The following is a 27,901-nucleotide window of genomic DNA, read 5'->3' on the forward strand; positions in this document are numbered from 1 at the left end:
CCTATGAAGCCAGATGTTGTTGTTTTTCTCACAACTTTTTTGCTTCTGTGTGCGTCCATCATGCTGATGAGCTTATGTCAACAATCCAGTGATTAATCAAGGCACAAGTACACTACAAACACAATGCTATAAAATCCACAAAAATGTGCTGGCCACTTTGATGTGGAGCAAAAATTTCCTTTGTTTTAAGATTGCTACTGTTGTAGTAAAAATGTCCCTTTATCTATAGCTGTAGAGGTCTGACAGCAATTACCTTTTCAGCTTATTAACATAAATGCATGTACATCGAAAATGACTTTGAAATTAGTATATGAAAATAAACACTAACTAATTAATGTAGACATGGATGTTTACCAAACACATTTGAACAAGCGTGCAAAATGCAGCTGCCGAGACACCAGTACATTTACTGCAATTCTGAACAGTACTGTACTGTTGGTTTTTCAGATTCAAGTTAAGATTAGAATGACCAATGTACATGCATGAGGATGAATATTGGAGAGGTAAAGCATGTGGAAGCAACCCAATCTACCTCTGCAAAATTATAACATCACATCATATACGGTGTGAACAAAGAAATACTTAGTTTCAGAAATGAATTTCAAAATGTAAAAATTCTTCTTTATTTCTTTGCCAGAACTTCAGAGCAGAAAAGTTCATCTTTAGCATTGTGGTTGAACTTCTGTGCCAAAAATCCTTCCAGGAAAGAAGGGTTTAGATGAATACAGGCTGGGTAAGTTTAACTTCAGCTAGCGAGTCATTTTGTCAAGCTGGCAGCACAAACCCAAACATTATGTCAATGTTTACCGATAAACATTATGTCATCTTTTTCTGAACTGAAGTGGATCTTTGCCTTACCACTCAAAATGTGGATTAGAACTGGCAGGCTGCAAACAACAAAGTACAGAGTTTAAACTGAGAATTCTCTCCATGAGGAAGTTGTTCTTCTGCAACTGGATATCGCTGGATTAGGCACTGTATTTTCACAAATCAAACCAGTTACAGCTGTCAAGAGCAATTCTCATTCCTCACTCAGATTTCCACTTGAAAACATGAAAATGAATCAGAAGAATCACCACACCCCATTATGGTCCTCTCACAAAAATACAAATGGAGTGCACGCAATGTGTAAAAGATGTGCATCATCCTGCCTTTTTCAAAGAAAAACCTCACATACTACACAGCGTATTATGGCATGTTGTATTGAGCTACAATTTCAGCATGCATTTACTTAATTTAACCAGGGATCACGACAACTTAACCAAGATCATTTGGACTAAAATCAGCGTGTGTACTAGGTGTGACTGCAGTGTAGTGCAAGTCAATAGGACCTGGCCCAGATTCAAGAGAGGAAGAAATAGGCCCGGTGGATTGCTGTTGGGATTTCCTGCCATGCGGGAGTGACTGTTCCCGGAACAGCATGACCGACCGAGGGGAAAGAGGCACAAAGGTGAAAGGAGAGATCTCTCCTAGAATTCCCTGATTTGGCCTAAACAGTGCGCAGGTGGAACGGGGGTTTGATGACGGACAGGAATGTCCGGAAGTGCCAGAGCTGTGAGAGACCTGTCAACGACCCCCAGCCTGGAATTCCACAGTCCTGGTTAGCCGAGGGCAGGCAAGCAGGCCGAGGCTCTGATTAAACCATCACCAAGGCAACGCCGGCTTGGAGTACCATAGAGAACAAGTTGTCAAGCCCTCTTCAATGGAACACAGAGCTCTCTCTCTAGTGTGCAGGAAAGTTGCTCTCCCCCATAATTTAGAGCAAAATTTATATTATTATCATAATGAAGGACATAAAGATGATACACTATGAAAGAAAAAAGCCATATGAAAGTAAAAAAAACAAAAAAACATTTTGTGCCTACTAACTGCCTCCTGAATTAGATCAACAAAACATCCCAGTGATATACCCTTTCCACTTGCTTCACCTTGATTATGGATAAGTGTCAAACAAAGCATGGTTCATGTCCTCGAACTATCCAGACGATAATGGCATTTGTTCACACTCACTGGAGTTCTCCAAGTGCAATCAGCACCACTGCGTGAAGCCAATAGCAGGTGATGAATCATCACCACAGTTCCACATGTCCCAGTAGCTGATAAGGACATTGACACCCTGTACTTTTCCATCCTACAAGGAGAGCGAAATGAACTGCTATGCGAATAAGGGCATTCATGTACACTGTTTAAAAAAGAAGAAGAAAAAAAGCACTAGGATTCAAACAAACATTCCAAGAGGTTTTGTTTTGAACATAAAATAAACATCTGTTCCTGATCTACAGCTAAACATAGGCCTCATCATAGTTGTTATAGTAACTTGAACTGAACCAATCAGGCAGCAGCCCAACTCTCTCAGTGCCAGCCTCGTTAGTTTTCATGCTTTCTTGACGCCATTTTCTAGTGTGGCTGTTATGCAGCTCCCTCCTTGACATAAGACCCTCTTGTCTTTGGGCTGACAGCAGAGTTCCTGCTCAAAGCACTCAAGTGTCAGTATGTTCTACTCACCCCCTATTTGATTGACACGGCCAAGGGACACAAAGTGCATATAAAAATAAATCGGCAGGGAAACAATCCTCCAAAGAGCACCGCCCTCCACCACCCCTTTTATTTGGAAAGGGACCATGTGAATCTCCCCAAGACAGATCAAACCTGCAACAGCCTTCACCTACCTGATGGAATAAACTTCAACACTCGGCCAATAAATGGGATAGTCACCAGGGAGACATGGATACGACTTCAAAGCATATTAGAGCGGATAAATTCTGATTATGTTAGTGAAGGAATCCACAAGCTCACCAAAAGCATTGTTTCAGCACAGCGTTGTTTTTCAAACAAGAAAAGTGAGAAAGCTCTGAAGTAATGGAATGATAAATTGCAATGGGGGGTGGGTGGTGGAAGGTGCCAATGTGCTCTTGGTGTTAAATTGGCTTCCATTTTCAAAGAGTTTTCCCAGATATACATACAGGTGTGCAATTACCCACTAATGACCAACGATGAGAAATAGGTCAATTATTTTAATTGAAAGCAGAGTTCATATGTTCACACTTCCAGTTCATGATTTGTCTGACAAAGTTTCTTCCTCAACAGCTGTGAAACACAATTTTTTATTGTGCTTATTAGACACCAAAACAAACAAAGATCAAATCAATAACCGTTGCAACTTAGTAAATGGTAAACTTAGGTGTCTTGTAGCCATTTCTTTACAACTTTCTGTGTATGTGATGCACTAACTTTAAATATTTCAATACATGTTCAAATAGCCCTTAAGCTGCATGTCCCATAATGGAATAGTGAATCACAGAATACCCTCAAATTTAAGTTAGCTTTCATATCCTAGAGCTATAAGAACATTAAAAAATGCTTTTAAACATAAAGCAAAATATAGAAAATGTGATTGACTATAAGAATACGTGAAGGGAATTCAACAGTAGGTATATCCCAGACTGTACCAGACTATTTGGTGCTTAAGAAGGGAAAGACAGTGTATCATCTTCTCGCTTGACGAGCCACCCCCACCCCAGCGGCCATCAATTCCAAAACTCACTTATTCCATCTATAAGAAAACACAAGCCGTTCCCAGAAACCTGATCTCCAAAGTGAACAGCAGCCTCAGGGTGGAGCCTTGGCAGTTTTTTTCCCCCTCAAACTAGCTAATTTATAGTTTCTCTGGTTGTTAACTCTTCTTTCAGTGACACCAAATACCTTTTCATTACAAAGGAGAGGAGACGAGAAATGGAGAAACCGGGGCTGCTGGGTAGTGGAGCTGCCTTAAGCTACAGATGGAACCTATTTTCTCTCCCTATGTCCCGACACAGGGATAAACACAGCCCTGCCTGGTTTATTTAAAGAGCTTATGAGCCAAGAGACCCCCCTTTTACAATTATGCTAATTATAATGCTTCCTTTATGATACTCATGTGCTGCACTGTAGTTCCGATTCCAGAGTGTAAACATCCCAATCTACCGGCCCACGGGCCCTGGCTAGGACATGGCAGCCATTACATGACTGGCATTAAGCCAAGATGCATTTTTCAGGATTCTGTTTCAGCTGGGGTTTTTTAATGCTCTTCTCCAACTACTCAGATTAGCTTGAGAGACCTAGCTTCCCTTCCCTTGCTGCAGGATTCTTAAAAGCACGTGGAACAAAAATCCTTCAAGAAGAATGGAGAGATGATAGAATCCCATCAGGGGCCTGCCAAAAAGCACAGACATTCAAATCTAACATGCTGGAATGTCCAAAGCAGATTCCACACACTAATGACCGAAAGAAATAGAAACGGGCACTCTGACAACATTATCAGATTGTCCAGAGATAGACCTAACAAGATGTTTGCAAACAAATGATGGTGCTTAATGTGACTCGCTTTTGCATTACCCTAACAATCAAAGTGAATGAAGTGACCCAGTTTGAGGGTCGGGGAGGGCACAACCGAGTCCAACCCTATACGTTTTTGAGCTAGGCTGCTGTGCATCAACAGTACATTTGGACTGTGTAAGGCAGGGTTATTAAGGCAGTGCACATTCCATGTTGCTTTTAATTTGAAAATCATGGATGGCAAGAGCCTGAGCTTCAAACGAAAAATAATTGGAGAAGAACCATATACATAAAACAAAGGGGAAAGCATTTGGAGTATCAATGCCACAGAGTTTAATGGGTTCCAGAGTAGCTCATTAAATCCAAATAAAAAATGCAGAACTAAAGAGAAGGGGCTTCACTGCCAAAGCTGAGTCTGTAGACAATGCAGGAAAGCATCTACAGGACTGCAGTTCCTATTATGCTCAACAGCTCAAAAATAATTACACCCAACAACTGAATAAGTCAAGACATGAACAGACCAAGTTATTCTACAGCAGCAGCAGTTGGGCTAAGATTAAGTTAGTGTGAATCCTAAATACAGGTAGGTGGCTACTGCCACATGCTAAATGCTTTCATCCTTTACAAAAAACAATTCAAAACGTTCAGCAACTAGAACTGACTGCAATTACAGTTTAAGGCACCCAACTATGGAGATAAACTAATATTTGGAACAAGGAAATTATGTCTGACTAAAAATGATTGGCAACGGTGGAAAGTCTTAATTTTCTTTTTGTCCATTTTTATCCACTGAGAATTGTATGACAGGAAATTAGGCAGTTTTCAATTTTCTAAAAATAAAAAACACACTGACTTTTCTGTGCAATTTGACACCTAAAGCAATGCTATTTGATAGCCCAGGACCAAATAATAGCAATCCCAGGGGTAGGTTCTACTCATTACTCCACCCCTTATTTTTGCAGATGCCACTTTCATGCTAATCCACAATGGCTTTTTATTTTTTTTACAATCCAGCAGGGCTCTGCGTCCACTGCAGATTATGCATGCGTTTTCACTGGTTAATAATTAAAGTTATTATAGAGCACAATAAAGACCCCCAGAAACCACATTAAGCTTCTATGAGAGCTAGAGACATTGAGAAATAGAGGGAGGGAGGGAAAAGAGCGAGACAGAGAGAAAGAAAGATAGAGAAAGAGAAAGAGTGAGCTTTAGTATGACACTACAACAAAACACCAGAAGGCACTCATCCTTTGCTTTCTCTCCCTCCCTCTCTTTCTCTCTTCCTTCCTTTCCTTGTGTTTTATGAGTTGATGTTTTCTGTGCCTTGTGATGTCTTGTCATAGTGTCATAGGAAAGAGAAAGAAAGAAAGAGAGAGAGATGCCGAGTTGGGGAGATGGAGGAGATATCCTACCTTGGTTGTTGGGGACAGGACGGGCCTGGGACAGTGAGAATGGGGCAAGCACTGCCCAGAGGAGCAGCAGGCTCCACGGCACAAACATCCTGTTGAGGGCACTACTGCTGGGGGTGGAACAGCTGGAAACTCTCCATCCAGGCGGCCGGGGCATCAGCAGTAGGCCATTCACTTCCACAGTCTAGAGACACACAGAGCACAAGAGTTCAGTTATTACAACTTATTGGTCCTGCTTGTGTGGCTATAAGATGCATCTCATTCAAGCACCGCCTCCATTTCAATGAACTGTATACTATGAATTATGACACCTACACCAACTATTCTTCTTTATTTATGTGTACTGTTTGTATACTGCCCATCGATCCATGCCTGAAGCTACTAATTTTATACAGACAATGCTGATCTGCATGAACTTTGGAATCCTTTACATCACATAACAATCACTAAAAAGATTATATGTGCTGTGGGCATCTTGCAACAAGGAAAAAATAAAAACTAGGTGTCCAATGGTGTTAAATGCAAGTTTGGTTAGGGCTGTTAAACAAGGTCAATATGCGGGTCCATCAAACACGGAGATGTGTCTAGGCATTTGAACAATGTGACCAGTGGTGGAAATCATATAGGTTCTATGAACATAAAGAATTAACTGACTGAAATTTACTGCATCTGTGCATTGTAGCAGCGATTTGCCGTTCAGAAGACTACAGCACTCTCAATACCAAAGACACCACCGAGAGGGAAATTCCAAGATCTCCGGTTACAACAGTGGTCTTATGAGTTGAAGTCAAAGACACTAGGAAAAACCCAATAAATATTCTAAAGGTATAGTTTGTGGATGTGCACCATGGTAAACCACCTCAACCTTTGTTTAAACCCCTGCACAGCTCACAGACAAAGACTAATTAAGCTAAATGAAAGACATTCAGCCCAAGGCGCCGACAATAATGGTTGTTGGCTTGGATTTCCCATGCTAGATTTTCCCCATGCCAGGTAGGCAGAATTAACAATTGGGTGTCTAGTGGAGCAGAAGTTGACAATCTTCTTCTTAATATTTGACCTTGCTAAAGCTAGCCATACTGTGGCAAATTCCATCAGCTCCTGTTAAAACTGAAGCAGTCTGGAATACAGTTTAAAACACAGCATTCCACAGGTTCCTCAACCAAAATGGGCAAAGGCAACCTGGCAAATTATCCCAATCTAAACACCAAATTTCTGGTCACAACAGTTCATGAAGCGTGATAAGGGTGTTGACTGAAAATGGACATCCGGGCAGGAATACTACGTTTCATTCACAACGCAAAAACAAGGCAGGGTGTCTCAGTAGTGACGGGAGGGGGGAGAGTGGGTTGAGGTTGATGACTCTCATTAACTACACAAACACGTATATCACCTGTTGGGTTGCAGAGAACAGAGCCTGCAGGGAAGAGGCATTTATGGTGCCATTACATGTCAGTTTCCCTCTTGCAGGCACAAAATGCTGATGTTTTGGCAGAGCATGCCAAACAAGGACAGCGTGTACTTTAGCCTCAAGGTTTGAAGGCTAGCTGGAGTCTGCTTAAAACATTTTTTGTTTTGTTTTGTTTCAGCGTGCTAAACCAAACTGGGACACACAGGTTTATTGCACATATTATTTCCTTTGTTGTTGCCTTATCACATTTCATTTTCTTGATATCCCCATGGGAGGTGAGATCCTAGAATAGAGCTCTCAGTTTCTTTGAGGAACTGAAAACAGCACCCATACAAAGGTTAAGTTTTACTGGCAGCTAACTCCTACGGATAACAGGGAAGGAGAGACCGTTGTTATCAAAAGCATGCTGATCAAGATCAGTTCACCAAAGTACAGTGCCTCTGGCCTTATTCATAAATGCCTGGAATATTTGGGAAATGATTAGCCTCTTAGGGTGTGTTTTCACACACACACAAAAAAAATAAAACACTGCTACCCCTGATACTAAACACAGCAGCTGCCTGTAATGCTTTAGCAGAAAAGTGGCTACACAGTAATGCATTCCACTACCTTTGGTGTCCTAAGATGCAAAGTTAAGGCTTTTCATATGTGCACTTGAAATGTTATAGAAGAGCAGATTTACTGTCCATGGGAGTATAGAGAGGGGGACAAATACAGTGGGGGAGCACAGCCCATGTGCTCATTAGAAAGGAACTAGCACAACAAGCCGAGGAGGAGTCTGGGAATGACCTGGCCACTGCAGACACGCATGATTATTCGCCAAAAAGAGGCCCTGCAGAGCACCCCCCTGCTCTCGCCCAAATGGGCCACGCTTGGTCGCTCCGTCCCGGCGAGGGGTGTGAGGGGATGTTGATGAAGGGCACCCCGGAGCTACACATCTGCTAACGCCATCACCCCCACAGCACCTGGCCAGGGAGGGAATTTAACACCAACTCCCTGGAATCCGTCAGAAGGAACTGGGACCATTCAAACTCCTTCAGGGTCCCTGTTACACGACACCCAAGAGCTGCCTGTCCACCACTTCTACACATCACACTCCAGAGATCTGTCACCTAGGAGTTGTTTTAACCCTCTTCTTCCATTTGCCATTTGCCCTGAGTTGCTGTTGAGTATCCTGCTTTCTGAGACTGCTTCCAAATGCTAGCCATGGGGGGGCTGCTTGCAATGAATATTTAGCAGTGAAAAATGACTACCAATTTGTTATTTATTTTTTTACATCCTCATTATGCGTTCTCTCAAACTGACCATTTCAAAGCACTAAGAAAATATGACAAACTTTCTTACATGAACTGGTCTTTCAAAGAGAGCATACAGTCCACACACCTATTGCCATGAGCCTGTATATTCACAACAAGGGCTTAATCCGGAGACGAGCCCAACCGAAACAGGTGGAGGGTTAACAGGGTTAAGCCATTACTAATACATCTCTCAGATCTTCCCATTTTTAGCCTCTCGACAACCCCTTTTTCTGGAGGAAAATCAGTGGGACGAGCCCATGTAAAAGGCAACAAAGCGCCTACATGGGCACAGCAGGCCCACAGAACGCAGGGTCGACTCCCCACCGTCTCCCACACAGGTCCACGCCAAGCACCGCACACTTCAAGCTCGTCCCCTTCCTGCTAGCTAATGCGGGTAGACAAGACGTCCTAAACCCAGAGCCAAGGTCCACATTCCACTCCCAGCAAAGTCTGCTCAACGGGCCACTGCGTGAGAAACCCGCTGTGGGTCAAATCACTGCGCTGCAGAGAGGCCTTCTGTTAACCCATCATGGGGGCAAATGAGGCCCCAAAGGGGGAGGCACGCAAGTGAACCTGATCCACCCATCACCGAGAGCCAGGCTACCCAGATCTTCTAGCAGTTAAGATGGTATGAATGGATGTGTGCTCCATTTACACAGGCTTCTCGGTAGAAATCCCAGCCCCCCCCACCCCCCCCTTTCTAAGAATTGCTTGGCATCATTTCAACTGACTCAGATCTGTAGCTCCCCAGGGGTACGGCGAGCGGGGTCATCACAGGCCCGTAAGGAGTGAGTCACGGCCCGGTCAGCCTCCAAGAATCCGAGTCAGCTGCCAGACGATCGGAAGTCCGCCGTGCACGTGGCCAACTGAGTTCCCCGAGCGCTCATCACTACGCTACTATTAACAAAGTGGTTTGCGAGGAGTGAAAGAAGAACCGCAGTCTTTTTCACTTTGAAATGTCGCGTAATACCCAGTTCAAGGGTAACAAGTGGAACTATTATATAGCCCAAAACAGAGCATTTGTGACTGCTATAATCAATAAAACAATGAAAAAGGGAATCAGCAGCGCTATATATTATGCACATTTTGATAAGAATGGATATTATTCAAAGTTAACATTCTGTTTATTGGCAGGCTTTGCATGGTCCAGCGCATCAAAACATTGGACCACAAATAATGCACATGGACATATAAGACTCCATAAAACTGACTAGCCGTAAATAAAATAATAATAATAAAAGTATCACATAAATTGGTCTTCAAAGCAAGGTGCCCCCCTGAAACAAATGTACACTGATACATTGAAAGATGCACCTTACGCAGGCTTCTTGCATCTGCTGAGGCATTCTGGCCGAGTATGTGGGATTACATATTGCATGGATGGGAACAGGGAGTTACGTACAGGGCTGCTGAAGCTGAAAGCTTGAAAAGAGGACAGCATTGGAAGAGAAGCCTGGTTCAATGAAGACTTCTCCTGAGCAGGGCTGGCAGACAGGAAGCAGCTATTAAAAGAGCACTCGATGGGAGTTTGCCGCTTTCCATTAGCGTGCCCGGGACCTGGGCAATTAGCAGCCATTCCGAATAATAACAAGCAGGAAGAGAAAACAAGCTTTTTTTGTCCTGCTTTCTTATTCGTTCCTACCAGGGATTATGAAATAAACAGTCCAGAGGTAGTGGATTCTTGGCAATAGTGCTCCTTGGGATCCATACTGGGCCTCTAACGCCAAAATAAAGTTGCTGCCACTATTTCTTTTCCCCATTCTTGGCATAAAAACAAACCTCTGGCAGTAGTGCCCTTCAGCACATTAGATGGCCCACAAGGTTCTACAGTAGGAAGACTCACAGCCTCAGAAAGTGCCTGCCATTGGCATTCCTCAAGCTGCTAGATCACTGTAACTGGCTCAGATGTTTTCCAGTTATGCACACAACACGTTACCAATTCTAAAAATAATTTGAAAGAATTTCAGCTTCAGATCTTGGTCTGAAGACTGGCCAAATGAACCAAAGGGCTTTGAAGAAGCAACATTAATGCTACTTCTTAGCTCCTGTCCTGAAATTGGAATATGCAGAGCTTTGTTGCAAACTGTCTTCTTACAGACCCTCAGAAGATATTCAAGTACCTAAATGTTAACCTACATTCAGAAAAATGTGAGGAATACTGGGCGAGTATTATAAGTCAACAGATGGAAGCAAGATGAACTCCATTTACTATGTGGGTATCACAAAGACGGGATCAGTCAAGTTGAAACAGGTTCAGTACTTGTTGTTATGAGTTACAGTACTCTTTTTGTTCTTGGTTTTCCCTATTCAGACAGGCACACATACAATTGAAAGAATGATGACTGGTCATTTTGGTCAATGGAAACACTAACTAAATGCTTGCCTCGTGATCACATATGCTTGAACATATTTGGAAAAAAAGCTACAGCTACAGTAAGAACTGAGGATTCACCTCAGTAATTACCGAACATACTCCAGCGAATAACATTTCTACGGGAATCACATTACAGCAAGGAGGTCTTGCGCTCCGTGCAATGAAAGAATCTCATTGCTAGCAGAATAAAAATGTAAATGCTAATGAAAGGAGAACGAAGAGGTGGCCAGAGTCTGGCAAGCACAGACACCACAGACTTGCCCAGAGCACAACAGAAGCAACACCGTTTCCATGGGATGAATTATTACTTCAGGTACTGTTTGCTTTGGTAAGGTGTGTCTATAACAAGACCACAGCACTGCAAAACAGATGTTGGCACATGACGAGGATGAACACAGGGATTCAAACAAAAGGCAGGGGGCCACCTCACTCCCAGACACATAGGCATGGGTGGGCACTGATTCTAAGAGTCTCCAATATAAATGCCTTGGTTGTTTTCATTCTAAACGGGCACACAAGAGGCTGAGAAACTGAGAATCTGAAATGAGTTTTGTTGAGCCATTGTCTGAATAGTCGTTCACGAAAAAAAAAAAAAGAACTGAAAACCTCCGGGCTCAGGCAATAGAGGAATGACCATTTCCTCCATCACCTGCAAACATCTTATATAAACAGTGTGTAATCTTCAAAAACACATGTAAACATGCAACAGAAAGAATAACAGCACAAGATTTTCTTTTTTTTAAGAAGGGTGGAGGGGAACAAGTAAATTGGATAAGAACTGCAAATATCAAAAAGTTAACAGCAGAGAAAAAAAAATAAAATAAAATAAAAAAAAACTTCAGGCTCAGGAGTAAAAAGATTAAAAACAATTTAGTGTAATGAAGCGGCTCCGTGCAAGAATTCCACCCATTAAAGGGGCTTAGCCAACATTAACTACAGTCTACGGAACCTAGGGAATAAACCAGCCCATTTTCTCCAAGCAATCGCATTAAGAAAGCAGTCTACATGGAACTGGGAGGCAGGCCTGTTATGGGCGCCTATTTTTAGCTGTTAATGTGAAAAGCTCTTAATAATAATTAAATGCTGGGATTTGTTTTTTCTTGCCCTAGTGTGCTCAGAGGGACAGACTTGGAGCCCAGCCCCAACCCCCTAATTACTGTTCGCCAGCATCCATGCATAAAATTCCTCAGCTCTACGTTTGTTCCTGGGACAGGGAGCCTGCCTCCACTCATTTCTCAACTTTCAGAACCAGTCTACTGTGCAGCCCGATGGGGGGGCGAGGGGGGGGGGGTCAGACTCCATGAGGCTTAATTCAGAGCCCAATGCCACAATTTGCCCACTCCCCCTTTCTCTGTGTGCCTTTTCTGATCCAACAGCTGCTGGAGTGTTCCGGTTAAGGCTCCCCGCTTGCCATCACTTAAACCTACATGCACTCAGACGCTCCCTTCTCAAACTCAATCCAAACAGCCCTGCTCCTTGTAGGTATTTCTAGCAGTGCAGAACCCAACCTGCATTCCACAGTTAGTAATCAGAGGCTCCAGTGGAAAGCTGGCATTGTAGAACACCTGTACGATCGCATTTGATCCAAACTGGGAGAATCAAGAGGAAGCCATGAAAGTGAATTCCTCTCCAGTTCCATTTTACAAGTGTAGACAGAATTCTAGCCACCATTAAACCATAAAATTGCATATTAAATGTCTTTGAATCCTTTAAAGATCAGTTAAACACAGAAAGAAAGAGACAAACTGGTGTATGTGGTTCAATCACAAACCACTGAAAGCTGGAAGTCTTTAAACGAACCTTTACAAAACAGCTCTGAGAAGAACCATAAGCAACCATTCTGCTCAAACCCTTTAAATTAGAGGCAGGGAAAATTCCATTCTTCCTTTTGTAAAGCTCAACTGTAAGCTCACACAGGGAGCTCTCCCTCTGAGACTGAACATCCATCCACGCCTTCTCATTTCAGCTACGCTTAAAGTGATACTCAGAACAGCACACACAAAAAAAAAGACAGGCACACGACGCAGCACTAACAGAGAGCACTTGTCTGAGAGTGGACTCATGGACACGGTGGGTGACTCAGGCAGTCCATCCAGGGCAGGAGTGCCAAACTCCTCTCTGGGGAACGGTGGCAGCAGCAACACAGTGACTGGGTCGTTCTGGACCCTCTCCAGGTAACCAGGAAGTGATGAATCACCACCACCAACATCCACAAGACCCCAGCGTGACTAGAACTGGAGTTTCCCTCCAAATAGCAAAGGAGTGCAGTTAACAGGTATAAGTCCTTCAGTATAAGTAAGCATAAAATTCTCCAGAAGGCTGAGAAATTACTACCAACCTACTGCTCCGATGCTGTGGCAGACCTGGGCTCTCTGAATGAGTAATTTCCATTGATTTGCATGTTTCCCTTTCCCTCTCTGTCATTAGCCACCCCCCTCCTCCTATCCAACCTCATGCTCCTCTATAATCATTTGGGAGGTTTGCCCACTGAGTCATTTGTATCAATGCTCACAGAGTGATGTCAAGAAAATTGCTAAAGCAGCGCAGTGAATCAAATGCTAATGCAGCGTGGTGAATCAACCCTGAGAGCTTTGATCCCAGATGCAGCTTGGCTGGACGGCACTTCCATATTATTCCTTCCTAAAGTCATTCGGGAGGGCAAAATGCATACAGCTCAGCAAAATGGTAAAATTCAAATGAGAAGGGTGCAGGCTTTCTAAAAGCTGCAATAATGGGGTGATCTTTGCATACGTTCTGCTTTTCAATGCACTACTCTCCAAAATACATATTTGACATTGTATCTTGAAAGACAGCTTAGATTTGACCAAAATATAACTGTGGCAACATGTACAATGCCAGTGATAGTTTATATTTATTAGTCCATGTGCTGAGCGTTGATTACATGGTGTACTGTGCTTGTTTCCATGCACTTGGAGTGACTCATATGGCACAAATCACCATGGACAAGGGTGTCAGTTAGCCAATGAATCTGATCAACAACAAACACTGCCAAAAGAAACAACCGCTTGGGTTTGAACAGGTCAACAATATTTTTTAGTGAGCTTGAGGCTGTAATTCTTTCCCTGCGGACAATATTTAATACAGTATGAGCATCTGACCTGCCCTGTATTAGATGCTGCAAAAACATTGGTCAAGCCCTCCAAGGCCATTGTATCCACTCCAATTTCCCTAATTGACATAATTATTGGCTTAAGTAGGCTTATATTTTCCAAGGTCTGTTATAGTTTTCAGTTTCAAGGTAGAGCATTGATAAAAACATTTAGAAGCATGACGAGAAGAATTAAAGCTGTCCAGTTCACACATAATTGCAACAATTACAAAATCAAAAGGTCAGGGATGAATTAAAATCTGGATACGGACGCCATTTAATTGAGTGGAGGAGGGTGGGCAAAATTAAGACCTCTTAAGATCTTCTGCAGATATGTGTGGAAAGCATCCGTAGCACCATAAAGAAAGAAAAATGACCCATTTCTTAATATGCACTTGTGTGTGCCACGCTTTAAATAGAAACCAGTATGTATCAGGACCCACTAGGCCATCTGCTTGCCTTCCCATAGGTCATATACTCAGATAAACAAGAGGGCCTTCCTCTTGATCTACCAAGGACTCATCCATATCAATGGCAAAAATCACGGCTTTTGCTTTTAACAGCTGATTAAAACTCCAGCCGTCTGCTACATGCTAGCTGGAGCCATTTAAAGAGCCTGCACTGCATTGTGGGAACACAGACCCTCTGTCTGAGTGGGACTCGCACATTTGATACAATGTACCAAAAATAAAGATTTAATCCAGTATTCACCAGAACATGTCCCACAGAGACACACCCCTAACCTTAAAAGCCCAGTTATGATCTAGGTTTTGGGATGGACTTATTTAAAGTTAATTTACTTCAACAGGCATGAGTGATCAAGGCCTCCGTGGCAGCATGTTACAGCTTGTTCAGGTATTTCTGAAAAATGTGGTGTATGATGCCAAAATTACTCGTTAATTCTTTCTGCTAAATGTCTTTGTTATGAGCCAATGGTAGAAGATTAAAGCAATCCAATCATTTTTCAGTTACAGAGTTCAATCTGAACATCAAATATAAACATAAATATTTAGAAATGTATTATTGAGGCTCAAGAAAGGACACACCAATAACAATGTTTTTGTTACATAATATTTACTTCAATTTGTAAACCTGCAGTTGTAATGCCTTTGGAATACTATTCACCATGGTCCTGATAATTGTCTGGTAATAATTGCAAGGCAAAAGGCTACACTAAAATTCTAACTGAACAACTAGAATATTTGCTTTTACACAAGTGTCTCCAGTACTAAGTACTGGGGATATACAGGTAGGCTAATTTATCTTTGTGAAGGCTTTACTTCAAAGGTGAAAAGGTCATTAATATTAAACCCACCCATGGTAACAGGAATCTAATCTCTGTCCAGTTAGGCCACAAAGCATTTCAGGAATGTTATGTTATTCTAGGACCTACACCTAGTTTAGGTTTGTCTCCGTGACTTTTTTGTAATTCTCCGGCTGTTGAGACGCATTAATAAGCCAAATGACAGACATTAACTAGTTAATTCACGTCATCTACTCTTTTCAGAGCTGTAACAAAAAAACAAAAAGCCGACTACAAAAGGACACTCTTGTTTACTTATAGGAGGGAGGCGACGATGATCTCTTGCATTAAAGGAGTGACATTGTAATAAGACATGAAGTATAAAAATCTGTATGAATGTACAAAACAGGTTGTACCCAACTTGCTCTCTTCAGACGAGCACATACGGGCATAAGCATGTTGCTTCACGTTAAAGACCCGAGGCTTAAACAAGCTTCTCCGGACGCTCGTGTTCAGCAATAATTGGACATTGCCGCTCAAAACCCAGTATTACAATTATAGACAAAATGTCATAGCCTGGTCACAAGCTGGGGTACCTCTGCATTTTTAACATGCAAATTCGTACTATCCCGCACTGAATGGTAATGTTAATGGCATTGATATGTTAAAGACCATCACACAAGCGCAACAATTCAAGTCATTATGTATGGAATAAAAGTAGAAGGGGGAGGGGGAGAGACCAGTCGATCAATCAAAGGGGAGACAAAAATGTTCGATATAGGCCTATCCATTTTAAGGCTACAATGTCAATTATTTGCTTTCCACCAACACAAAATTAAACCTATATAAACAGGGCAATCTAACACCAAACTAGGCTATATTGTTCTGTAGATTAAAACGTATTTATTTAGCGTTGAAAGGGCTGATACTGCCCATGCCTTCATCCAATGTATAGCTTACGTGGTTAAAATCACCCATGTGAGACGAAGTAATTGCATAGCCTAATACCCATACTAAGAAAAGTAAATCAAGCAACAACCATTGTAATATGACAAGCAAGAATAATGAAAATACACGTTTAAAGTTTTACATGTTTTCGGCTTCCAAAAAGTGATCAGATTAACTTGCCTCGAGTGTATCGTTTTAAGATCTGAAACAATCTGAAAAATGAACTGAATGTTCAGTGGACATTTCAATATCCAACTTCGTTTTATTGTTACTAAAGTTAGAAAGGAACTATTTTCATTTTTTCAGTTATCATATTTGTACTAATATTCAGACTCCTGTACACCAAATTAAATGCGTATTTTGTCGCAAAACTCAACAAGTGTTGGGACACATGTCCTGACCCACAGCCACCTTTCACAAAGGTCCCTGTAACAAAATTTAAACACCACCTACATCGTGTAGGCTTCTGGAGACGGTAGGTCTGGATGCTAAATTTTCATAAGACACGGACGGATAAGATTCTAAAAGCAACCTCGTCGACTCAAGACCACATTTTAACCGACGTTTCTTCATAAGAGAACAGCGGGTAAATGAATATTGATCTCCGGGCTGTTGGCTTACTGCACGATTTAGTGTTAACAAGACAATTCAATCTAACAAAATATTATAACCCTAGCAAAACATTAGGCCAATTGATTTACATTGATTGAACCATTCCTTGGAGGGAGGGGGGTCATCCCCGTGCAGTAGACTACAAACATATCCTACATTGTGTTGGAGAAAACACAAATATTTTCTCTGCGCCCCTGTTTGTTTAATACTAATTTTGCGCCAAACAAACAAATGGTAATATGCTGGGCCAAGGACTGTGAAGTGCACTTCATGAGCCCCGAGGCTGCTGAAATACTGTGCACCTTTCAACTCCGAGACAATTCTGTCTTAGCTACAACGCATGGTCAGAATTTTCTGGTTCTTAAGACGGAGTATTATTTTACCCTCGAAATAATACTTAGGATGAGAACTTACCTTTTGCCAGGCGATGTGGAGACGCAGCGCTCCTTTAGACGCACGAAAACTTTGAATCCGTGATTTTGTAGTGTGTTAAAAGAAAAACACACAAAAACGTGTTGATTGTAGATCCCGCTCCAATCCACTAACTTGTTTGATTGAAATGTAAAGGAAAATGTAATTAGCTTTCTATACTGTGAGTCCACGGTTCTCGGTTTAATTGAGTTTTTCTACTCCCCGAAATGAAAAGAAACGAGGCATAAAAATCAAAGCACACAACACCAGCTTCAACGCGGTCCGTCTATAAAATGACTAATTTCTTCATTCCGACGAAAAGTGGGCAGACCGTTTTAGTTGGAAAATGAGTAAAAAGAGAAAAACATATTTGATGCCGACGCAAATAAATGGTTTTACCTTTCCATGAAAAAACGTGGGAGAAATTCCACTCCGCTTTATTGTTTGGGAAGCGGTTTTGCAAGACAAGCTCCGTCTTCAAAATAAGTTTGTAACCAGTTTTGCTGTGCGGTGATTCAATAGTCCAGTCCCTGATGAACATGTAGCGATTAAGCTTAGCCTACTCGCACACAGAAGTTTGTTCTAAAAATCTATGGATAAATAAGAAAAGGCGCCGTATGAGCAGTGTTTTTTTTTTTTTTCTTCTTCTTCTTCAATTTACTTAACACGCTCCTCTACCTAACTTCCCTTTCGCATCTCCGACTATCTTCGACCTCCCCCAACTGTTCAAACGATACAGACACAACGAGATTCCGGACTCGTGGAGGCCTGCCCCCTGCCATCACAGAGGGAACGTATAACCACTTCGACGAAGTTAACCTGCCTTCCAACCATCCTCCAAACACCTCAATGCCCAGCCTCAACCAATCCACTTGGTATTGTGGGTCTTGTAGTTTTAATAGCCGCTACTCCACAGAGGCACGCCGTAGCCCGCTCATACTGTGTTATGGAATATGGAACGTTCGATTGTCTGCCTATTATTAATGTATAATTAATGTTAAACATTGCAAGACATAGGGAAATTATATATAAAAACAAATTGTAGTAAACAAGTATATTAAAGTGGTAGCTGTATTATATATTACATTTGGCAGAATAGTATCACGATGAAGATAAAATATATGGTTTATACAGTTCGGTGTCGAAATAGTCTTATGTCTACTCAATGCAATGTATAGTATAGGCAAAATATTTATACATTTCGTGACCTTAGAATTATAAGGTTCTATCTGCGTTCTGAGTGGTTTTGACATATTGAGCTTCAAAGATTCCAAAGTGAATGTGCTCCAAACAGATACAACCTTATAAATTCTCATTTTTTTCAGACTTTTAAACAGTATTATTGTGTAAAACTTCACATGTATTCAATGCCCTATGAACAACATATTGATGCCACTTACTCATTTTGGTCAAAAACCATGTAATTCTACTGTCTCAATTTATACGCAGGCTATATAATGTCTTACACTTGACAGCTCACCATAATTAAATTTAGTTTGTGCCATTAAAACATGCAACACCTATCAATGGAATATGCAGCATTTTGGCTTTCAAACTCTATTACTTAATGACATCGGACTACTCCTCTGTGCTTCGTCAGCATTTATAAATGTGTATTGAATATGGTGACTATGGTCCTTGAAGGTGAATATGTTAGTGCCAAATGGTGCTAATTTCTACAATTCAAGTCTATAAACAACAGCAGCAATGTTAAATGAAAATGTTTGCTTCCAAGATGTTAAAATACAAATAACCATACTGACTATATTCCCAAGAGTTGTACTATAGAAAATAAAACACATAAATTAGCTGGTTAGTTCACCTTCCATGGGACTTCTGTAGCATTGCTAGAGGCTGTAGCGTGCTTTGTGGTACGCACAACCATGTCATGTTTACTCTAGCCCTGATTCAGTCATACCACAATGTTTTGTTTACATTACCTCCAAGTATATCTTGGCCTGGGTGGTGACAGGTCAGTCATCAGCACACTGTCCAGTATGATTTGTTGTGTTTATATTTTCCCAGATTCAGTTATATCTCAATATACCCAGTGCTATGTTTTTTATGTGTCTCTTTTTCATGTAGCAACTTATGTTTACTGTTTTTGCAACTAATGTATTTGTATTTATGCATGAAAGAGAAGTAATTATTTAAATAAATACTTATTTACTATGCCTCCTCATGTACTTTGACATGACCAAAAGTGGGATGAACTGAAGGAAGAGTGTTTATTGTGATTTGTGATTAGTGTATTTTTCCTTGCTTAAGTACACAAATGTTTAAAATTGGTTGTTAGGAAGGTATGAAATGGGAATTTGAACCAGCAACTGCTACTTTAAGTTAGTATAGTTATATTGAAATTAATGATGTCAAAGTTGTATGAGAATGTAGACTCAGTGAGGACTTTATTGGGTATTTATTATACCTATTTTTTAGACTTATTAAGTCTTCTGCTGCTGTAACCTATCCACTTAGAGGTTTGATGTGTTGTGTGTTCGGAGATGCTCTTCTGCATACCACTGTTGTAATGCGTGATTATTGCATTACTGTCACCTTCCTGTCAGCTTTGACCATTTTGGCCCTTCTCCACTGACCTCACTCATTAACAAGGTGTTTCTGCCCACAGTACTGCTGCTTACTGGATATGTTTTGTTTTTCGCACAATTCTCTGCAAACTCTAGAGACTGAAAATCCCAGGAGATCAGCAGTTTCTGAGATACTCAAACCACTCTGTCTGGCACCAACAATCATTCCACTGTCAAAGTCACCTAGATCATATTTCTTCCCAATTCTGACATTTGGTCTGAAAAACAGCTGAATCTCTTCCCCATGTCTGCATGTGTTTATGCACTCAGTTGCTGCCACTTGATTGGCTGATTATATATTTGCATTAACAAGCTGATGTACAGTTTTACCTAATAAAGTAGTCACTGAGTGTATAGCTGTGTAATAACCAGTCACGCTAGCATTAGCGAGGTGCGGCTTTTAGTACTTACTCTAAGTTAGAGTCTCATAATGGAGTTACAACTAGAGCTAATCAGTTTCAACACTGAGTAGAGACAGTGTGCATTCTCACATAGTCAGAAATACTTCATTAACTGAAGTACATTTTTAAGTAATCACCATGTGAGTAATTTGCACCAATTAAAAATTTGCATTTAAATCCCTTTCAAATGAATTTATTACAGCCAAACTGCAATTAATGCTAATTATGTGTAATGTCTAGAGTACTGCAGCAGTAATAAATGAAGAAACATGCACCAGAAGCATACACATAAGTGTGGCATAAGTGGCATGATGTAGAAAAGTAGGAGCAGTGTCCTTCATTCCACCGCTAGTTTCCACAAACACAACTGTGAAGAACATGCACACACAAAAAGGGACAATTGTAAGTACTTCTCTGTTTGCCTATATTAACATTACATTACATTGTATTTAGCAGATACTTTTATCCAAAGCGACATACAAAACAGTCAAAATCATAGAATAAACAACCGAACATGTCAGATAAGGTACAATTCACATACTGCATGTTTGGTTGTAAGGCCATGAACATAACTACACAAGGTAGATTGGTCAAGTCTGTAACTATCATACTAAGACATCTACAATGTTAGGAACTACATTACCGACAAGCAAAAGTCATAGATTAAGGTACACAATACAAGGGTCTAAAGATAGTGAGGTTAACGATTGGCATATTGTGGTTCAGATGTAGTTTTCCCCTGGAATGAATGGATTATATAAAAAAATCAGATGTTGCTTCTGGAAATGTAAGGAAAATGCTAAAAGTAATTTCAGAGTCAGAGCAGGCACGATACAGGCCAGATGCAATTAATTCTATCCACAGAGAACACAACATTATTAATCCACTGATTTGGCTCCATGTTTACTTTGAAAAGAATTAGATTATCCTGTTTATTGAAAAAAATAGAACACAGCCAATTTTGTAAATGGGGAAATACTGGTATGGCTCCATTGCTTCTATGCAAAGGAAAATAAAATTACTAATTTGAATAAATGTCTTTCTAATTCTCCATAGCATCCACCGAGTCTTTTGGATATGAGGGACAACTCCCATCCTGTATTATTTGTAGTGTTTGTGTAATGGTAAATGGTCTGCATTTATTTAGTGCCTTTATCCAAAGCTCTGTACAGTTGATGCTTTTCATTCACCCATTCACACTTGCACACCAACAGCGATTGGCTGCCATGCTAGACACCAACCAGCTCATCAGGAGTAATTGGGGGTTTGGTGTCTTGTTCAGCGACTCACCCAGGGTGGGATCGAACCGGCAACTGTGAGGTGCAGCTGCCATACAACTACCCTTACCTCCTGAGCCAATGTTGCCAGTAGTGTACAGTAGTTTGGGCATGTATGATGACCACAGGTGCTGGCTCACTTGTCTTCACTGATAATGCAACTGCTAATAACAGCAGCAGAATTAATTCTGAAGAGTACAGAAGCATCTTATCTGCTCAAGTTCAATCAAATGCCTTCAAACTCATTGGACAGTGTTTCATCCCACAGCAAGTCAGTGATTCCAAACATACACCAGTGCTCAATTTCTTTTTAATTATGTTCCAAAAATAGGAATTTGGTAAGCCTATTGTTTAGCCAATGTCTCTGACTGGTTTTTTCTTATTATTCTCAGCCCTGTAATGGCTTCTTTGACCAGCAACACTGGTCCTTATATTGACAAATGCCAATAACAGACTCCAATGGCAAAAGCCTAGACTCAAAATTAGATACTGAAAGCTTTCTTATACCTGCAGTAAGGAAGCCTCACTGTATGTTATATATTTAGAGCCTGATTTATCCCTGATTATGGTTATGCACTTGGTTGTATGTAGCTCTAGATAAGAACATCTGCCAAATCCCTATAATGTAATGTAATGTAATGATTTCTCCATTAATTGTAGATTTTTTGACACTCACATCTCAATTTCTTCACATTATGCGAAGAAACTCTCCATATGATGACTTTATTTCAGATTATGTTAATTTGTCAAATTACTTTTGGCCCCCTAAAATGGGCGGACTATGTATGTTAAGGGCTCTAACTCATAAAGCTGGCAGTCTGTACTTTAACCTCATATTCAATGTTCTATTTCAAGTTTAGTGTGCTGGAGTACATTGGCAAAACAAAAATCAATGTCAATGTCCCAATACTTTTGCATTTAACTGCATATACTAAAATAATGCACTCCCTAGTAACAAAGGCCAGACCATCAGGCAGGCAGGACAGGCACAGTTCACTTACTCACACTCCAAGAATGCATGTTTATTATAAAAACAGTGTTTCAACGAATATACCTGTCTACAGAAAATGAAAACACCATCATTATGTCTGACACAGTTGGCAGCCTATCAAGTGCTGTTTTTTTTCTTCAAAAAAAAAAATTCTTGTTACATTAATACCTCCGTTCATAGTGAACTGAGAAGTGAAGTGTAATTCCAGCCAATATACAGCGAGATTGAGAACTATACTTGATTTGGGGAAACTTTACCTTTATGGATGAAAGTTGGGCTCACACGAGATGGTGTGGTGATAACTGTGAGTAATGACCTTAAAGAGAAGAAGCGTAGAATAGATGTGTAGACATTTCATCATCCATCCTTTTTGTAAATGGTTCAGTACATAAATTCTCTCTCAGATTACATCCAACTTCTATCAGGTTTTAACTTTCCCTTACAGTATGAATCCGTATGGAAATATATAGGCTTTTAATCTAGATCTTTTTAATCAAACATACTGCTTTATTAATTAAACATTCATGCAACTTTACAGTAGAACTTTGCAGAACAAAATTGGCTAACTCTTAAAAATATAAATGCATGAAAAACATGTGAGTGCTGGAACACAGCTTGGAGCAAAATTCATCCAAGACTCCATGTTGTTGAAAGATGGATGCCTTCCTGGGTCAACAGATCTTCTCTGTGGTCACCCCTTTTCTATAAGATCAATTAACCAGTTCCATTAACCATTTGCTTGTGAGTTGCCATTTGTGCACAAAGCCCAGTGCTACTCTCCGCCTCTGAGCCTGTTTGCACTGCAGTGGTGAGCGGAACCTGGCAGAAACCTTTTTTATTATTTCACTTCTTGTGAAATAGCTACTGGTCTCCAGTAAGTGCAGGTAGATTTTTATCTGGCTTATTTCCTGTTAATTTATTTGTTCTGCATTGCCTCTGCTGTTGCACTCACTCACAATGGGTGTCTGAATGTTTGCATTTGAGGCTTCTGCTATCGGGTCCTTTATGACTAATACCTGATTGTTTTCCCTTCCTTGTATATGTCAATTGGGTTGGAAATCCTACTTTATTACTCAAACAATTGGAAGTATAGACAACTCAGAGACAGACATAGCAAAAGCTTCTTTTAATAATGTCAATAGTCTTCATCACCCATGTGAAATTATGCAGAATGATCCTTACTTGGCCATTGAACTCAAGACTTGAATAAAATAAAATGGTGGGAGAGAACAGAATGTTTCTGCGCACACTGCAGCTATTACCCAGTAGATGTGAAACAGCAAGGGTATGATTTATGAAACACTTTTACCTGTGGTTGTAAAGCTGTAATTTAACCTTCCTTCTAGACTAAGTTTGGCTAAGAGGAACCTTGGTATTATAAATTCTATTTTGAACAGGCAGATGTCTAAACTTGAACCAGATGAAGAATTTGCAGGAAGGGAAAATGAATAACATAACCAGGTCACAGGTATATTCAATCAGAGCAGGAAACAGTTAACACAGCTTGTTACCAAAAAAGAAAAAAGGGGGAATAAATCTACGTAATTGTTCATTACCCCCAATCCTATTCTTTTTAGAGAGCAAAAAGGCAGATCTGAATGGGTCCCATTGACCTACTAAAGAGGGCTTATCAGCAAATACAGCAGTGAATGGAGGTGCCAATGAGGTGTGAAGCAGGCCCACGGAGTCTAATGAGCTGCAAGTTGAAATAGAGAGAGAGGGAACAGGGACAGAAGAGCAGAAAGGAAGGGGGATGGAAAAGGAAGGAGGTGGGAAACGTGATGTGAAGGGAAAGGAGTAGAATGGGGGATAGAGGGGTAAGTCATAGTGAGAGATGAAGAGTATGTGACACAGAAGGGATGTTGTTTATTATATTATGTTACGTTAATAAAGTTCCACAAGTTTTTTACATGAGCATTACCCATTGTACCTTTTCTCAACTGTGCTCAAACAAAAGAACGAATTTAGGTCTTTGAAACATTCAGCCCTTATATGCTGAATGAGTAAATGCAAGGCAAAGTACAAAAACCAAGAAGAAATACATTTGGCATGACCAGTTTTGGTGTTTTGTTTTAAAATAATTAAAAGCTTGAACCGCTTGAAATATTTACCTTTAATAAAAGGCGTTAGTTGACATCAGTGGTGTCATTCATACATAGAGTATAATCAATTGACATAATAATAGATCAATTTAAAACATAAATAAGTTAAAAAAAATAATAAAAAATAAAATAAATAATTGGCACTTATGATGACGACTATGTTTAGAACAGCATTCCATGTGTATTTTCCTAGTTCTGGATGTGATGCTTTGACTTGTGGTAGAACCCATGCACTTGTAAGTCGCTTTGGATTAAAAGCATCTGCCAAATGACAAAAATGTAAATGTAAATGGGGTAAAATATGAATTAAACGGAAACGCTTCAATTTATATACAAAATGGTTTCCTGAATGATTCCCGAAACCATTTATATACAAAATGGTTTCCTGAATGATTCCCGCTCACATATTCTCCATTGGCCTCTGAGCTGTGCCAAGCATATGGAAGCAGAAGCAGTATATGAAGAGCTCTTTGTGGCAGCAGGAAATTCCTTGATTTATGACCTCCTAATGTACGCAGGAAACAGCCTGACCGCGGCAGGTAGGTTTAAATAAACGTGCAGTGAATTTGCCAGCGAGAGCTGTAACCATTCATCTGGCCTGCTTGATTCACAACCGGCTGTCCTTTTTATGGGCTGGGCTGATAGGAGTAAGACCAATTCCGCCTCCTCTGGCCACGCAGTTTAAAAGTTCCGGCCTGTCAATTTTATTTACATATTACTCAACTTATTTTGAACGTACATCCAACGCATCAAAGTCAATATCACATCTACAGTATCGAGGTATAAAAGGTATAATAGAAGAACGTTCTCCACTGTTGCTGTTCTCCATCAGTATGGCTGTCCATCTGGCAATGCCATAACCCATTAGACTCAATGTTTTCTGCTCGTAAACCACCTCTATTTTTTCCAGTTTTGATGTGGTAAGGTCTTTGATGGAAAAAACCCAGTGCTCCTTTCAAGCTGTGGCGGGTGACGTGAAACAGACAAGCCCCGTCTGGATTGGCCGATCTGACATCTGCGGACTGGTCCCGGACACTGTTCCGGCTGCGGAAGCACGAAGAAGGGCCCTGGACAGCCCTGGTGTGCGCACGCTCCAACAACGTGGACTCAAAGGGAAACTCTGGCCCCATATCACGACTTCCTGCACGAATGCTGCACACGTGCTGGTTATTAATTGCATGTGGGATGCATGCATGCAGTGGGGAAGGATTAACATGCAGACGAGGTCATATGGAGCAGCTTTCATCGTCCCATACTTTTTGGCTCTTATTTGCACACCTTTGAACTGAACAGTAAGAAGAAAGGCGATGATAAAGTGGGCCTAAGAAAATGCAAATGGAGGATGATGGAGAGCAGTCCGGGCGGTTTGTGCTTTCCTCACACAATGAGAACATGAAGCGCATATACGGTCCCTCAGAAAGATTTGCAGCTGGCAAATATGCTAGCTACCACACACTTACTCATCCTAAAGTGTAACGTAGTCTCAATGTACAGTGAAAACAACATCTGTGTCTGTGTGAAATGGAGCTTTAGTTTAGGCTGCCTTTTAAGCAAAACATGAGGTCAAAAGTTTGAATTCTGCACAGGAAAAGGTTGTCAAATGACCTTGACTCTTTTTTTGAAGTCAGTAACCCCCGAAACCACATGCAAATGTATCTAGCAGAATATGGACCAGGGACAGGAAACAAGATTTCCCTTTTGTTACAGAATATGCATCTTTATAGATGCCCACCACTGTATATTGATGCTCAGTCCATTTGTCTTGTGTTGTGCTGAGGAATCTGCAGTCTCTCAGGTGTCCTGATCTCCCTGTGCTGTCCCCACCATAGAGCAATTACTATTCTTTGTTGGTATGCATCATTGGAAAATAGTTTAAATTTTCGCAGAACACGACAAGGCTCGTGTTCAGCCACGTTAAATGATCTGTGATTGAAAGGTTTATCGAATTTGAATAGCATCAGTTCTTAATTCTTCCACCAAAATGACACTGAATACCTTCAGGCAGGAGAATTTAGAGGCAAGGCTGACAGTGTGCTGAGAGATACACTCTGCTGGCCCACTTGGAAACAGTAATGTGCCATTGCCGTTAACTATTTTTATTGTTGTAGTGGCTCTCGGTGAACTTCACACAATCGATAATCACAGTAAGTCTGTCGCTTTTGTCTGGACCTGTTCCCGTTGTGCATTAAGCACTCAGCCGTCCCTCATCAGGGCACAGAGACATTTATTGCTTGAGCACATTCAGATCACTGACAGACGCAGGTAAAGTGCATACACCCCCACAGCACCCCCCCCCCCCACCCCCCCACCCCCCCGCCCACACACCCACACCCACACACCCACACACACACACACACACACACACACACACACACACACACACACACACACTCTCCTTTGTTGAGGTCCATTTGTTGAACTCACAGGTTGAGGTTTTACACCTGTCCTAGAATTTTAAATTTTAATATCCAGACAATCACTTTGAAAGCAAAGACCTGTCCTTCATCTCCTTGCAATTGCTTGCCAGACTAATGACTGCTAATCATAAGGTCACAATGAAACTAAATAGCTTGTAACATGTCTTAGAATTGACCGCCATTAAAGATATACTATAGTTCACAAGAAAAAAAAAAGTTAAGTGTTTTGTGAAATAACAAATTGCGACAAATGCTCTTTGTAAAATACAGACATGACAGAGGGTGAAAGAGAGAAAGCAGGTGCAACCCCCCCCCCAAAGAAGAGAAGAAGGAAATTCACTGTTATTGGTGACTGCTTGGAGGGGTGGTCATCTTTATATGACAGCTTCGCTCTGAGCGGGAGGCCCATGGCTCAACACTGATTTTGGGAGCGAGAGCCTGCTCTGGTAGTGGGAACTTGCCCTCAGCCATCTCTCTCTTTTTACTTCAGCCACTTCTCAGGCTCCTCACAATAGCATTGTGTTGCTACTGTGTGGTGTTCATTTACCTTTCCCTGAGAATTGAATCAGTTAATATCTCCTGTTAGCCACTTTTAGCTCCAGGCAAACAGTTATTGGTTTCGGTTGGTGGGATTAATTTCTTCCCAATACTTGCTCGTTCCTCTCTGTCCTCTTTCTCCAGCCATGAGGCTCAGCACCACCCTATGGCCTTTATTATCATAGCCATCAATAGAGGTTTGATTCATTTAATAGAAATGACCGGCATGACCCTGTAAAATTTTATTTTATTGTTGAAACGCCAGTATGACAGTGCCACACCTGGTCCCATATAATTCTCCCTTCTTTCCCCTAGGCAAGATACTGGAAAGGTCTTATAAGATGTAGTCTGAAGGAGTCACTGTGTGAGCTGTTGGCTCCCCAGTTACCTGTGTGGGATGCTGAAAGTCCAATGATACAATACTGATGTCATAGCTTCCCCTCCCATTCCAGGGCAAAACAC

At 41.1% G+C, this 27,901-nt stretch overlaps 1 protein-coding gene across 6 annotated transcripts in view; it reads right to left on the reverse strand.

Annotated features, from left to right (window-relative positions):
- fgfr1a (fibroblast growth factor receptor 1a) overlaps positions 1–17,945 on the reverse strand; it is a 43,838-nt gene extending 25,893 nt beyond the window's left edge. For 3 of the 6 annotated variants that reach the window (XM_061261884.1, XM_061261882.1, XM_061261879.1), the window contains exons 1-2: positions 17,133–17,944; positions 5,727–5,907 (exon numbers count right to left, since the gene is read on the reverse strand). In XM_061261884.1, the coding sequence (XP_061117868.1) occupies positions 5,727–5,880 (154 nt within the window). In that variant the 5' untranslated portion in view covers positions 5,881–5,907; positions 17,133–17,944. Of the gene's footprint in view, positions 1–5,726; positions 5,908–17,132 lie in introns of all 6 variants that reach the window. The other 3 variants (XM_061261883.1, XM_061261880.1, XM_061261881.1) reach the window with 2 other exon arrangements.
- Between the last annotated feature and the right edge of the window lie 9,956 nt (positions 17,946–27,901).

Source organism: Conger conger, chromosome 11, assembly GCF_963514075.1.
Source record: "Conger conger chromosome 11, fConCon1.1, whole genome shotgun sequence".
Classification (NCBI taxonomy): domain Eukaryota; kingdom Metazoa; phylum Chordata; class Actinopteri; order Anguilliformes; family Congridae; genus Conger; species Conger conger.